Source organism: Prunus avium, chromosome 4 (assembly GCF_965620075.1).
Source record: "Prunus avium chromosome 4, drPruAviu1.hap1.1, whole genome shotgun sequence".
In the NCBI taxonomy this organism is placed as follows: domain Eukaryota; kingdom Viridiplantae; phylum Streptophyta; class Magnoliopsida; order Rosales; family Rosaceae; genus Prunus; species Prunus avium.
Window position 1 is genome coordinate 26,660,892 of NC_142287.1, and position 15,988 is coordinate 26,676,879.

The 15,988-nt window shown below is 39.4% G+C and overlaps 2 protein-coding genes across 5 annotated transcripts; both read left to right on the plus strand.

Moving 5' to 3' along the window:
- Positions 1-1,965: 1,965 nt before the first annotated feature.
- Positions 1,966-9,854, plus strand: LOC110763499 (putative leucine-rich repeat receptor-like serine/threonine-protein kinase At3g14840). Of its 4 annotated transcripts, none has more exons than XM_088251557.1 (7): positions 1,966-2,159; positions 2,470-3,003; positions 3,280-3,398; positions 3,526-3,736; positions 3,853-4,090; positions 4,316-4,466; positions 9,351-9,854. In XM_088251557.1, the coding sequence occupies exons 1-7, from the start codon at positions 2,039-2,041 to the stop codon at positions 9,735-9,737; spliced, it is 1,761 nt and encodes a 586-aa protein (XP_088107683.1). In that variant the 5' UTR covers positions 1,966-2,038; the 3' UTR covers positions 9,738-9,854. The 4 variants fall into 4 exon arrangements, with proteins under 4 accessions (XP_088107683.1, XP_088107682.1, XP_088107684.1 ...); XM_088251556.1 differs by having other exon boundaries at positions 1,968-2,159; positions 2,413-3,003; XM_088251558.1 differs by lacking the exon at positions 2,470-3,003 and having other exon boundaries at positions 1,975-2,159.
- A 5,263-nt stretch (positions 9,855-15,117) lies between these two features.
- LOC110763500 (uncharacterized) lies at positions 15,118-15,873 on the plus strand. The gene is made up of 2 exons (XM_021966300.1): positions 15,118-15,321; positions 15,373-15,873. Exons 1-2 carry the CDS (start codon positions 15,118-15,120, stop codon positions 15,871-15,873), a joined length of 705 nt encoding a protein of 234 aa, XP_021821992.1.
- The last annotated feature ends 115 nt before the right edge of the window (positions 15,874-15,988 follow it).

The following is a 15,988-nucleotide window of genomic DNA, read 5'->3' on the forward strand; positions in this document are numbered from 1 at the left end:
AGCAAGTACATATAATATTTACACTATAGCTCCTCTCCGTAAGGAAATTTTAAAGGAAATTACCCATATGGTATGTAAACTTTTAGAGCTCAAATTTATACATAACAACACAACCTCTAAATATGGTCCAAAAAAAAAATTGAAACTTTTACACTATGACCCATGAAGCGACAATCTTGAATCCACCACTGCTCAAGATATATGTGTAGACTTGATTTTCTTCTCTGTTCGTTAAACGATTTACAAAAGGAGACAAACCATCAACGTTTGTGGAAAAAAAAAAAAAATGAAGGAAAAAAAGAAAATGAATGTTTGTCCACGAGTAAGCTAAATATGAATGGCATGCAAAGACTTCAGACTAAGTCTTTTGTAGACCCAAAAAATTGGAAAAGCATAAAAGAAGAAATCAACGTCCGGACATGTGTGGGCCAACTTGACTTTTCATATGAAGACTTAAGAATCTTTGGAGTCCCATATCTTGCCTTATACGTAATTTGAAGCCATACTGGAAGGAAATTGATGGACGTAGATTGGGGACCTTCTTCATTTCGCAAATCCTAACCAAATTGGGCTTTAAGCAGCACAGGTTACTTTATTGATGATGACCGTCCTGAAGACACCTTTATCCAGAGCATTGCTTCCCTTATCACAACCCGACTCCCCTAGCACGATATTGTCCACTTTGAGCCCCCCTCTCTGCCCTCACGGTTTTGTTTCTGGGAACTCCCATCCTGGGATTACTCTAGCCCCAACTCGCTTAACTTCAGAGTTCCTAAGAATCCGAAACCAGTGAGCTCCCAAAAGGCCTCGTGCTATATGGATGCAGGTGTGTACATATAAGGCACATCACCCACTCTCCGTTGGTCGATGTGGCATCTCACAATCCACCCCCTTAAGGGTCCAACGTCCTCGTCGGCACACTCGCACCATACGGTAGAGTGGCTCTGATACCATTTGTCACGACCCGGAATCGACTCCGCTGTAGCACGATATTGTCTGCTTTGGGCCCCCCTCTCTGCCCTCACGGTTTTGTTTTTGGGAGCTCATGAGCAACTTCCCAGTGGGTCACCCATCCTGGGATTGCTCTAGGCCCCAACTCGCTTAACTTCGGAATTCCCATGACTCCGAAGCCAGTGAGCTCCCAAAAGGCCTCGTGCTAGGAAGAGAAGTGCCCACACATTTAAAGCACTTGCTCACCGTTCTTGTTTTTCCAAGACACGGGTCTTACAATCCACCCCCATTGGGGCCCAGTGTCCTCACTGGCACACTTCCGGTCGGGGTCCGGCTCTGATACCATTTTATCACAACCCGACTCCCCTAGCACGATATTGTCCACTTTGGGCCCCCCTCTCAGCCCTCACGGTTTTGTTTCTGAGAACTCACAAGCAACTTCCCAGTGGGTCACCCATCCTGGGATTACTCTAGCCCCAACTTGCTTAACTTCGTAGTTCCTAAGAATCCGAAACCAGTAAGCTCCCAAAAGGCCTCGTGCTATATGGATGCAGGTGTGTACATATAAGGCACATCACCCACTCTCCGTTGGTCGATATGGGATCTCACATCCCTACCGTATGAAAAGTATCCAAGAGAATATTACTTCCCTTCCAATTAATTTTGAACAAAATAAATATGAAATTTGGAACGATGTCCACAGAAATTCTTCTCTACCGTATGAAAAGTATCCAAGAGAATAGTACTTCCCTTCCAATTAATTTTAAACAAAATAAATATGAAATTTTGAACGATGTCCACAGAAATTCTTCTCTGCCGTATGAAAAGTATCCAAGAGAATAGTACTTCCCTACCGTATGATTTATTTGTATATTTGTATATTTTTTTATTTAATTTTTGAGTGCTTTTTGTCAAATCAAGTGTTCCTCTCCTTTAGGCGTCGATGTCCACAGAAATTCTTCTCTCTCACTCTCTTACCCCACCAACCCCACTCTATCCTCAAGGGTCTATAAATTAGTTAAGGCCAAGCCACATTAAGTTCACTCAACAATCTTGTCTTCACCTTAATTGTGTTGTTAAGAAAAACATGGCATCATCCTCCAAGACTTTTCTTCTTCTTGGCTTTATGTTTGCTCTTATGATTCTCATCTCCTCTGAGGTCTCAGCTCGTGAGCTAGTGGAAATTACTAAGGCAGTAATTCATATATGTATGTGTGGGTATATGTGGATGTTCATATTTATGATCTCTGCTCATGTTACTCAACTCATATTATTTTCTTTGTGGGTATTGTATTATCCTTACAAATAATTAGTCAAATCATAAATCACAAAAACACACTAAAAAATTTCGTTTACTATCTACTTACGTTGAATCTTTTTTTTCTTTGTGCATTGCTTGAATATTGCATTCTCTTATCTATTACATTTGCATGTACTCTAATAAAGCCTTTCGTCTTCCAGCCGACTCTGTACCCCAAGAAGAAGCTCCAGACTCTGTACCCCCACAAGAAGTTCCAGCCGACTCTGTACCCCCACCACCCGACTCAGTAGCTGTAATATCACCTCCCACCCCAACAGAATTTTTAATATCACTTCCACCAGAATTTCCACCTGTAGCCCCACCAGAATTTCCACCTGTAGCCCCACCACCCCCACCAGAACCTGTAATATCACCTCTACCTGTACCACCACCCCCACCACCCCCACCAGAATTTCCACCTGTAGCCCCATCACCCCCACCAGAACCTGTAATATCACCTCTACCTGTACCACCACCCCCACCACCCCCACCAGAATTTCCACCTGTAGCCCCACAAAAAGCTCCAGACGACTCTGTAACCCCACCACCCCACTCTGTACCTCCACCTGGTAGAAGTGGCATATCTGTAGGTGCAGTAGTTGGAATTGTGGCTGGAGGAGTCTTCATTATATTACTGATTTTTGGTATTCTTTGGAGGAGAGGCCTCCTAGGAACACCCTGTACTTTGGAGGAGAGGAGGCCTCCTAGGAATACTTTAGAGGAGAGGCCTCCTAGGAATACTTTGGAGGATGGTACGTACAGTTTATGCTGTTATTTTGTATGTACTTTTAGTGTATATTTAGGCACACTCTGTAAGTTGATATTTATTTAGATATTGAACTTTTTAACGGCTTGATGCTGCTAGAATATATTATACTGTTGAAACCTTTGATGCAAAGTCTGCCTAGATCTAGTTACTTGTTAAATTCTAGGCCTCGAATCAGCAGCGTGATATTAAGAAATAAAATTGCTACCATTATGAAATTCGTGTAGACACAATTTCTTATATGAGTTTGCTTCTTATACAGATTTCAAGGGCGTGGACCTGCAAACCGGTAAATTTAGCTTCAGGCAACTCAAAGCTGCCACAAACAACTTTGACGAAGCCAATAAGATTGGAGAAGGTGGTTTTGGTTCTGTTTACAAGGTATTCTGTGGAACCAATATTTCTATTTATTTATTGCAGTTGGGCTAACTTGACTAATTGTAAGCATTGTTATTAAAGTTGCTCTGCTTTTTAGTGAAGAGATTTTGACTTTGTTTCTCAAATGCAGGGCCTTCTATCAGATGGCACTGTAATCGCTGTCAAGCAGCTTTCTTCCAAATCAAACCAAGGGAATCGTGAATTCGTGAATGAGATAGGCATGATTTTTGCTCTGCAACACCCTCATCTTGTCAAGCTTCACGGATGCTGTATTGAAGGAAATCAACTATTGCTTGTCTATGAGTACATGGAAAATAATAGCCTTGCTCGTGCTCTGTTTGGTAAATATTACTCTTGTATGCCTAAACTTCATTTGGTTCATGCAGATGGGTATAAAAGATCTTATACATAAAAAATGTCCCTTATAACTAACTTTGAGTGATTTGACAAATTGAAGGGCCAGAAGAAAGTCAGTTGAAGTTGGATTGGCCAACAAGGCACAAGATCTGTGTTGGTATAGCTAGAGGTTTGGCTTACCTCCACGAGGAATCAAGATTGAAGGTCGTTCATAGAGACATCAAGGCTACTAATGTGCTTCTTGATAAAAATCTTACCCCAAAGATATCTGACTTTGGATTGGCCAAGCTTGATGAAGAGGATAATACACACATTAGCACCCGTATTGCTGGAACTTAGTGAGTCCCTGTGCTATTTATTTTAATTTTAATTTTAATATTCTTATACTTTTATTTTGATTTCTTCCACCCCGATGATGGGTCCATAGAAATAGGAAACAGATGGCGGTTTCTCTACTTTTTATAAGTTTCAAACTTAACTAGATCTGTACTGTTAAAGAAACTTTGTAGTATTTTTAGTATTTCGCTAAGCTATATGGGGAAATGATGAGCCATTTTTTGCAGTGGATATATAGCGCCTGAATATGCAACGCGGGGTTATCTGACTGATAAAGCAGATGTTTATAGCTATGGAATTCTTGTATTGGAAATTGTTAGTGGGAGGAACAACACCACTTACAGAGGAAAGGAAAAAAGCTTTTATCTTCTTGATTGGGTAACATGATTCTACTGCTTCCTTATTTAAGTTAAATTTAATCTAATACTGTTGATCTCTATTAGTCTATGTTTGTGTTGAAATTGTAGGAGGTGTGATGTGTGTTGCTCTGATACCATTGTTGGTTTATGTGGTGAAGGTGTTTAGGACAATAGACAATCGTTGAAACAAAGTAATTTTATTATATTGGAGGAGAATAGTACATGGCTTGGTGTAGGCTAATTGGCCTCCTTAACTTGTTGGCTTATTGGCCACCACACTTGATTTAGAATATAGTTTGAGGTATTTGGCCCTAGCTTAAATTGGTGAGCTTATTGGCTCCTCAACATAGCTTTATTTGGGTAGCTCTTGGCTCCCTAATAGTTTGGGAGTTCTTTTTGTTGGACTCCACATGGATTGGGAGTTGGTGGATGACTCCACTTTGCTTTGGAAGGCTACAAATCCTTTTATAGGTGAAAGTAGCCGACATAGGCTTTCTCCACCAACGTGATCTCTTTACTCCAGCCACAAGTGTGTGGCTTTCTAGAATAATCTTCATGGTTGCATGTAGTTGGCGACTTCCCATCAAGCTTCTAGATTTTTCTATACAAATGTGTATTAATTTTCAACACTCCTCTTTAATACACATTTGTATTTCTCCAAGTATGCTCCTCATAAAGCTAGCATTGATGAAGCTCTAGTTGATGCTACAACTCCGTGCTCTTGTGGCACTTTGTTTGTTCGTGCTCTTGTAACACTTTCTTTGTTCATAGTTACCTTGATAGTTGTTTGCTAGCAATATTTTTTTTTTCTTCTCAACGCCCAATTTTTTAGTTTTAACATACGGGCTTCTTTTTTGCACACCCCACATGGAGGAAAGTTTTTCCTCTCATGCCATTTCTTTTATTTTCACTATCTCCTCCTCTACAACTTTCGCTAGATCTCCTTCCCCTTCTCTAGATTTTTTGAAAACTTGAATTATGTATTGATAGCACGTACGTTGCTTCCTTAGAATCAGCCCATGCGCCCATAGTTGATCGAACTAACTCTGACGCCTAATGCGATCGAACCAGCTCTGATACCATGAAGATTTTTCTAGATGAAGCCACACACTTGTGGCTGGAGAAAAGAACAAGGAGGTGGCTAAACAATAACCACAAAAATATAGAAGTTTCTAGTAAAAGCCACATACTTGTGGCTAGAGTAAGAGACCAAGTCAGGAGACTTGGTGATGTCGGCAAAGATGCCTATAAATAGGCATGCAGCTTACAAGTGTGGTGGAGTCCAACAAAAAGAACTCCCAAACTATAAGGGAGCCAAGAGCTAACCAAAAAAAGCTATGTTAGGGAGACAAAAAGCTCACCAATCTAAGTGAAGGGCCAAATAGTCCAAAACTAATCTAAACCAAGTGTGGTGGCCAATAAGCCAATAAGCTATGAAGAATGCCAATTAGCCTACACCAAGCCATGTACTATTCTCCTCCAAATCCAATAAAATCACTACTACAAAAAACGAAATAGACGACGGGGATCCACCGTCGTTGTAATGCTTTGAAATCCGTCGTTAAATCGACCGCCGTCTATTTGGGTGTCAAACTACGACGGCTTTTCACCGTCGTTGTTTATCTGTAAAGACGACGGTTTTTAAAGAAAATCGTCGTTGTTTAAAGGTAAAGATCGTTAATTATAGGATGAAAAAAACCGTCGTGTATTTTATGTAAAGATGACGGTTTTTTATGAAAACTATCATCTTTACATACAATAGACGACCATTTTTTAAAAAAAACAGTCATCTTTACTTCACAATAGACGACCCTTTTTAAAAAAAAACCGTCATCTTTACATATAATAGATGACCCTTTTTAAAAAAAAACCGTCATCTTTACATATAATAGACGACTCTTTTTTTTTTAAAAACGTCATCTTTACCTATAATAGACGACTTTTTTTATTTATAAAAACCGTCGTTAATTATCTGTAAAGATCATGATTTATTATAAAAACCGTCGTCTAATAAGTTCCCAAATTGCTACATTAGTTCTTTTTGATTTCCTATGATGCTATACAACGATTTTAACTAGAAAACCAACCATAATGCTTTATTAATGAATATATACACTCAAAAATAGTTTCTTTCATAAAACTTGAAGATTCAATAGTTATTACATAGTTAACCAATCTTTATTTTACAACAAACATAATTCCTAACAAGACCTACATACTCCTAATCCAAGCCTTCCTCATCCAAACATACAAATGATGCACAACTGAAGTCTCCTCCATCATCCCTGTAAATAAATCAAAATGACAAAGAGATTAAAAAAAGAAGAAGCTAAGATTATAAACATAAAAAATTAGGTGGAAGAGAAATTTTACCATTGGACCATATTTCCATAGAAAACTTGTAAAATGAGCATAAAAAAGACCATCGAGAACCTGCAAAAGAAAAAATATATAAATAAAATGATAGTGAAACGAGAATGTAACAAATTTTCAACAACAAAAAAACATACGACTCACATAGAAAACCTGCAAAAGAAAAAGTTATAAATCTGCAAGCTTCCTCCTCATCTCCTGATAATAAAAATCAGAAAATCTAAAAAGAAACCAAAAATATAAAAAAAAAAATGTAAACAAACTAGACAAATCAAGAGAGACATAAAATTTGAAATCAGGGAGACAAAGAAAATACTAGAAACGCAAAGAGACTAATCCAGAATGCACTAGCAAGATATAGAAGGGTATTGAGAGATTAGGTGACTTTCAAATCAAACCTTTCAACCAGCTTTGATTCTCAAATACAGAACCTCCCTCTACATCTTATGGATCTGCGAAAATCTCTCAACTCTTTCATTGATATCGATTTTTTGATGATTTTGTAGAGAGTTTCATGAGGGTGTTTTAGAGAGTGCAAGAGGGTTTCAAGGAGGGAGAGATAAGGTTTTCAAAGACGGGGGAAAATCTGAAAATTTGTCGAGCGCGAATTCACTTAAGTAGCCTTTTTTTAGCATGTTTTAAAAGACGACGCTTGTTAATGAGAGATAAGGTTTTCAAAGACAGGTGAAAATTTGAAATTTGTTGAGCGCGAATTCACTTAAGCGGCCATTTTTTAGCGTGTTTTAAAAGACAACGCTTTTTTAAAAAAAAACCGTCATCTTTACATATAATAGACGACCCTTTTAAATAAAAAAAAACCATCGTCTTTACATATAATAGACGACAGTTTTTTTTTTAAAAAGCGTCATCTTTACATATAATAGATGACCCTTTTAAAAAAAACCGTCGTCTTTACATATAATAGACGACGGTTTTTTTTTATAAAAAGCGCCATCTTTACATATAATAGACGACCCTTTTTAAAAAAAACCGTCATCTTTACTTCACAATAGACGACCATTTTTTACAAAAAAGCGTCATCTTTACATATAATAGACGACCCTTTTTTTAAAAAAAACCGTCATCTTTACTTCACAATAGACGACCCTTTTTTACAAAAAAGCATCATCTTTACATATAATAGACGACCCTTTTTTTAAAAAAACCGTCATCTTTACTTCACAATAGACGACCCTTTTTTACAAAAAAGCGTCATCTTTACATATAATAGACGACCATTTTTTATAAAAAAGCGTCATCTTTACATATAATCAAGGTATTAAATATCGATAATATCCCCGATATTATCCCGATAATATCTGATTTTTGGGGGTCCGATATTTTAACAACTAACCATAGTGTTATCGTCAATATATCGATATTATCCCGATAATATCGGGAAGATATTTTCAACATTTTTATGAATGATTTGGGCAATATATCGAGATATTTTCGATAATATCCCAATAATATCCCGATACGAAACCCAAAAATATTTATATACATGGTATTTGTGAAAGCCATTTTACTCCTTCAACACCTTAACCACCATATCACTAATATTTTTGTGAAAATACTAAAATATTTATATATATACATGGTTTTGTTTTGAATTCTTTTTGCAAGAAACAAATTTTCACTTGAGATGAGTAGTAACTATGGTTATACTCATAACCAACCATTTCCCTACCCTTCATATCCCATTCCTGTTGGGATGAAATCAAGCGACTCATGGAAAGAATCCGAGACTCAATCTTCAAATGATTTTGCTTATGGACAACGTCAACCAATCTCGGATCCATATGGGTGGCATGTTAACAATTACATGCAAAATTATTTTGGGGATTTATCATTTGATGACTACTCTTCAAAATATACTTACTCTACACAGAGATGATGAAGATAGTGAAAATTTTGAACCTCATAGGAACTCTATGTGGTACTAAGTCACTCATGTATCTTACCATGCAATGTATAAAGTGTAAAATATTGTAGTAATTCATTATATATAAATGATTATGGTGTGTTTAATCTTCTTTCATTAATTACTACATATTTTCTACACTTACAGTGTTTGCCAACTCGCTATATAATCAACTTAAATCAGTTAAATCCATCATGCAATGCATTTCCTTCCAATTTTTTGTGATAAAAAAATATTCAATAGTACCTCCGTTTTTTAGTTGTTTAAGTCACTTATCCACGACGGTTTTTTTGTTACCATCGTCTTTTTAAACACAACGACGGTTTTTTCTTCTACCGTCGTCTTTTTCTGGTCGTCTTTTTCACTTTTTGTAGTAGTGAATCACTTTGTTTCAACTATTGTCTATTGTCCTAAACCCCTTCACAAATCACACCTCCTAAATTCTAACAGTTTGTGGCCGAGAGAAAGTGACTGTACTGCAATAGTTTTAATGATGATCCAAAATCAAGTCTGGCTTCATTTGACATTATCTTTCTCTGACAATATATGTAAGATCAGTGAAATTATTTGTAAAGACAAATTATCTCTGACAATACATGTTTCTAGGCACAACTACTAAAAGGGCAAGGGAATTTGATGGACCTAGTGGATCCAAGGTTGGGCTCAGACTTCAACAAAGAAGAGATGATGCTTACAATCAATGTGGCTCTCCTCTGCTGCAATGTCACTTCAACAGTTAGGCCTACCATGTCTTCAGTTGTGAGCATGCTTGAAGGTAGGGCTGTTATTCAGGAATTGGTCTCAGATCCAAATGCCTCAAGTTTTGAGATTGAAGCAATGAGGAAACATTTTCAATCCAGTTTTGGAAGGAACACCGACGAGAGCCAGACACAAACTGCGTCAACTGAACGGCCCTGGACCGGTTTGTCTACATCTGCTCATGATCTCTATCCAGTCAAGCCTGATTCAACTTACTGGGACAACAGAAAATAGAGAAACTGAGCAAACTTTCTTCACTCTCAAACATATATGTTCATATATCATTTCTACTCCCTCTCTAAATACACACACATATATATTTTTTGTTCGGCAAGATAGCTGAAAGAATAATATACATACACATCTTTGGTAGCCCTTCCAATGCTCCAACGACCCCAAGTGGACAATAGGCCCTTTTCTGTAACTTTTTGCGTCTCTTCAGAATTCTAAATTCTAAGTTGTACAGCCAATAGTAGGGCAATAATGCTAAAAGGAGCATTTGTGAACTAATTTAGAATTTAACCCTTTTGGTAAAGGCCTGACAAGGATATATTGAACTAATTCTTTTAGCCAAATCCAAGTTCCAACCCATTTGTGATCTTAATTTTTTTGTTTTGAAACGTCATTTGTGATCCCAATTAATGCAGATGGTGCAACCTATATGTGCATGCAGAATCATTTACATACTTAACCATAGTGATGGATCCATGAACTTTTTTTTCATGAGGGAAAAAATACAATTAACTGCGAGATACTCCATCAAACACCTTATTTTCATGTTACGAAAAATATCAATAGATGGAATTTCTTGGCTAGATTAATACTCACCCTAACATGAATCCTTCGGTATCTAACCTGCTTAAAATCACATTGTCTTAGGTCCTTGTTTTGGTGATGAAGCTATTATTTATTCTCACCAAATTCATATGAACTCTTTTTTTGACTTATTCGCACTAATACCTCTGAGGTTTTCGGTATTTTCACAAAACCCCATGAAGAGGTTTCATATTGTTTTTTTTTTTGTTTTTTTGTAAATACCACGAGGTGTCCCCACATCCAAAGGGTGGGATTAATCCCCGCTCGGAGTTCGGCTTGCTCCTGACCACAAAGTGTTTCCAATGGGTTTCGAACCCCTGCCATTGAGGTACTAAGTAACTCGCCAGCTGAAGGTGGCAGTTTGCTAGAGTGCTTTCATATTGTTTTCACAAAACCCATTTTCGTTCATTTTTTGTCCAAAGATTGATGATTTTATATATAAAAAATTCTCCAAATGACAATGTTAGCCACTGAAATTAGATTGCACATGCATTCATTGAGGTTAATTTTGTCATTTGCATAAGTTTTTTTAATGAAATGAAATCATCAGTATAAAACCTTAGGGGGTTTTCGTGTAATTTTTGAAACTTCAGGAGTTTTGTGAAAACAATGAAAACCTCAAGGGGTATTTGTGTACATAACTCTTTTATTATTTTTTATTTTTATAATATAACAAGAGGATAACTTTAATAAAGTGAGAAAAACGTACAGGGCATAAACATTAGCCAATTTGCTCATCAAGGCAATAAAGAAAAAGTGAATAACCACCAAATTAGTTATATAGAATGGAAAAGTTCTCAGAAGGGAGATTAATTTCGTTTTTGTATTTATGGAAAGGAGAAAAGGAAGAAACAGGAAAGTTCCCATTGCTCTAATCAATCTATTTGGAATCTAATTAAACAACCCAATTACAGCACAGAAAAAGGCAACTATATATGTCTGATTTCATTGTTTCTTTCCATTATGGCTACGTTTGGTTTATGGGAAGGATCCAGATCCTCTGCTCTGATTTGCTCTGCCATGATTTGCTTTGCTTTTGTACTCCACACGCCACCTCATTAAAATTTAATCTAAGGGACTTAAAAGCTGACACATCATTCTTCAAGCAAAAAATTACTCCTAAAGAAAAACAATACCCTAACCCAACTAACATCAAACTTAACATCGTCTCCCTTTTTTTTCTTTTTTTTTCTAAATTCTTATTAGCACATCTTCTTCCCGCCTTTGCCCCCAAAATCTTATCCCAACCAAGCTTTCGTTTCTCCAAAAATTCTGTAATCACAATCCCTTCTCTTTCCTCTATCAAAATAATATATATATCTTTCAGTAACCATTAATTTCAGAAAATAACCATAACTCATCAGTCAATAGACCTTACAAAACAATCCCAATATCCAGGTCTTGAAACGTAATTCCTCTTTTATCCAAGAAAACAGCGGAAGAATTTTTTTTTCTTCAACCACCCTCATCACATCAAAGGATATGGGGAAATAAGTTTGCTTTTTGTTCTTTTGATAGATGGGAACATGACCAATGGGATTTCCATGGATATCTATGTAAGATCCCATCTTGCCACGCCTTTAAGCAGAATGAAGAAGAATAAAGAAAATCAGGACTTCTACACGCAGAAAGAAAAGAAAAGAAAAAAATCAATTTTACATAACATAGTTGAGAGATTTTTTCTTTATGGATCCACCTTGTTGATATAGGTCATTCCATTGGAGGAGCTCCTTCATATTTGCCGACTCTGAGGACACACTTGAGCATACCTGGTGGCATTGAGTTCAATATTAACAATATTAAACAACCAAAGCTCCACCACTAAACAAACGCTGCAACAACCAGAATGGATTGTGATTATAGACAGGAAGAAATCGTGTGACGGGAAGAAGCAAGAAAAAAGAAGAAGAAAGGGATAGGACGTTAAGTTTGATTAGTTGGGTTAGGATATTGTTTTTCTTTTTTAATTAGAAGTGAATTGGGTTTTTGCTTGAAGAACGATGTGTCAACTTTAAGTCCCTTAGATTAAATTTTAATGTGGTGGCGTGTGAAGAGCAAAAGTAAAGCTGATCATGGAAGAGAAAATCAGAGCAAAGGATCCGGATCCTTATGGGAAAGGAGGCTCGGGGATGGAAAATCAATTGCTTTCTCATGTTTGGTAAATTCAGGTATGGAAATGGTTGCCTGACATGAGAAATTATTTCCCATCAAACCTTTTATGTGAACCAAACGAGGCCTATATGTATAAAACACTAGAAAAGACTTGTGCAGAGTGTAAATTAAAAGTGAAACGAGAGGCAAAGAGTAAATTGGAATTTATTTTATTTTTCTAAGTAAGGTATTGAGAGAAGGTAAAACAAGATTTTCCTTGATGATTATATAATAACACTTTTAATGGGTTACTTACCCTATTAAAGTCTACATCAAGGGTTAAGGTACGTCTAAACTTCTGTTTGAAACTCTACAGAAATTCCATCTCACAAACCCTAACCGTCATAACTCTTTCTCTCTCTCACACAAGGCTCTGGCCGCCACACATAGCTCCGGCCACCCAGTTCACACCATACATACATCTCCATACCCTTTTGTTAGCTATTGTTTTCCTACAAACACTCAAACTAACTTAGGCATCGGAGGGCCTTTGGCCAACACCCCTAGGTGTGGTCCTCTTATTCCGATTTGTTTTCCAGGGAGAAAGAGACAACGAAGAGGAAGACGAAATCTTATACGAATATTCTCGTGGGATGAAAATCGCTCCCACAAATTGGTGCTTTCATTGAGAGTACAAGTTATACTCAACACGTGCTCAAGGAATCCGTTCCTCCTATTTTCCAATCCACCAAAGCCTTCCAAACAACCATAGTTGGAAGCAAACGCCCCAGGAACAAAACCACCGTGACGGCGCACTCCAAAATGGCCGAAACCTCGCTGCCACCTCGAGGTACAGCTGCTGCCAGCATTTTGCAGCAGCCTCCCACGGCTGCCAACATGTTCCAGCAGCCCCCTAGCAAGTTCCAGCAGCCCCCCATGGCTGCCCGTGCCGTCCAACCACCTCCGGAGGCCTCACAACCTCTCCAAACAGTTGTTGTAGCAATAGGACAGCGGCCAAACTATCAGGCCAGCTCCTCGCAGCCGCGAATCATCTCCGTGAACCACCAAATAGCGGCTGGAATTGCCGCACCACTCGCAGCTGCACCAAGCCACTACCCCATGGCTTCCACCGCCGTGGCGCATGCACCGCCACCCATGACAGTGCCCCCATTCGTGACCACCTCAATGCCATCTCGGGCCATTCCCCGTTCTTGGAGCAAATCCATTCGCTCCCTTCTTTGTAACCACACTTGAAGTATGCACCATGTACGCATCCAATGGAGCCCTAGCCCATATGTCATTGGGCCCGATCCACACCTCTTTTCCCGACCTACGCAGTCAAGTGGGCCTTAACTCACTAGTCGATCAACTCACACAGAGGGTCGACGACCAAAACAATCTAATTGGCCAACTACTCAGGCAAATCAACTTGAATCAAGGCCTTAACCTTGGAGCCTGTGATGAGGAGAAAATGATCCACGACAATACTGACGAGCATTTTGAGAGATCTCAGACTAGTCGGACAGAGACAAAAAGGGCAGGGGACAGAACAAGATCGTGCTGAAGAGACGCAAACATCTGCAAGCTGTACTCTAAGTTGGTCGACGATCCGTTCGAGGTTAGGTCCGAGGACCAATGTGCACGAGAGGTTGGGCCCACAGTCCAATGTCCACGCTCGATTGGGCCTGCAAAGAAGTATCCGTTCTGGGCTAGGCCCACAAGGAGCGAAAGTTCGTGAATAATTGTGTGGCGAACGCAACGACCGACGATCACCAACCTACTCGAGAACCAACTCACGATGACAAGCCGTGAAGGAATCCTCGCAAGCTCAATCTATTAATCTGCCTCAGTGGCAGAACAACCAAGGAGGTCGACCTTTGCAAGCCAACTAGGAAGTCAACCAACGTCGCCCAAATCGTGAAGGTCACCGATGTGACCAGCATGCCATGCACGCGGAGGATGTCGAGAAGCTCGTAAATAACCAACTTTGAGACTTAAAGATTAGCATAAATTTCGAAGATACTCTACATAGGGAGGTAGACCAAGCAAACTCCACGCCTTTCACCACTGAAATTGAGCAGGTTGCTGCCCTAAAGCAATTCTCAACGCCTTCTTTCACACACTTCAAAGGGGATTCCAACCCCGAAAGCCATCTGAAGCACTTCAAGAGTGTTATGATCCTCTACAAAGTCGAAGACGTGCTGATGTGCAAGGTGTTCGCAATAACCTTGCGAGGAGCAGCCCAAGATTGGGTTCTACACCCTTTCATCTGGGTCGATCAGCAGCTTCAAGGAGTTAGCTTACGTCTTCACTAAGAAGTACACTTCTTATCAAACGATCAAGAAGAACCCTAACCACTTGTTCAAACTGTGAGAAGTCAGATGAATCCCTTTGAAATTACATCAAGAGATTCAAAGCAGAAAAGGCAAACATTGTAGGGCACGATGACCAAATCGTGTCCTCTACTTTCAAGAAAGGTCTTCCAGCTGAGCACGACTTATACCGCGAGCTAACTATCGCTCCTAGCCAGACTCTGGTAGAGGTCTTCGCGACCACGGAACGCTACGCACTATGGGATGACAATAGAATCGTCACGAAGAAGTCTACCAAGAAGGAAGATTAGCCAACCAAGCAGGCAGGCCAAAGAAGCGATATGCTCAGTAACAGGAACAAAGACAAACGTAGATTGCACCCACAAGGAGACGCTATGGCAGAAGAGAACTACACCAAGTTCACCATCCCCATACATCAAATCTTAGCCCAAGTGAAGGACAAACTTTGGGGAAAAAGACCGCCACCCTTGACAGGAGATCCAGATAAGAGGGATGCAAGAAAATATTGTGCCTTTCTTGGGATGCACGGGCACAATACGAATAACTGCTTTGCTTGGAAAACGCACCTCGAAGAACTCGTGAGAAAAGGCCACTGCACGAAATTTATTGCAAAGCAGGCCATCTAGTAGATTGGGGACCGCGATACCGCCAAGGAGCCACCCCAGAAGGTCATAAGGATTAACACAATCCTGGACGACTTCGAGGAGTTTGAGCTGACCAGCAAAGAAAAGAAGAGGAAGATCAAACAAGCCACTGTGATCTCCCACAACTCGACCAGCCTCCCACCAAAAGAAGATGATCCCGTGATCGGCTTACAAAAGAAAGATCTAATCGACTTCGATCTGCCACACAACGATACTCTTATCATCAACATTCAAATCTCTCAGGCCATGGTTGACCGAATCCATGCAGATGAGGGCAACGCATCCAATATCCTGCAACCGGCAGTCATCCAACAGATGGACTTGGAGACGAAGATCAACAAATCAGCCAAGTCGCTGACTGGCTTCAATGGCGCGACTACGGTTATTGTGGGGACGATAGACCTCGATGTCTACTCTCCACCAATGATCAGCTCACAAACCTTCATGGTCATTGATGAAGTCTCCCCGAAGAGGACGTCGAGCTAGCACCCATTGATCCTGACAAGCCAAAGAGAAAAGCGCGGATCGACTCGCACCTAAGCCAGGATTCGAAGGTAGAGCTTGCAGCCCAAAACAACAAAGACGTATTCCTATAGTCGCC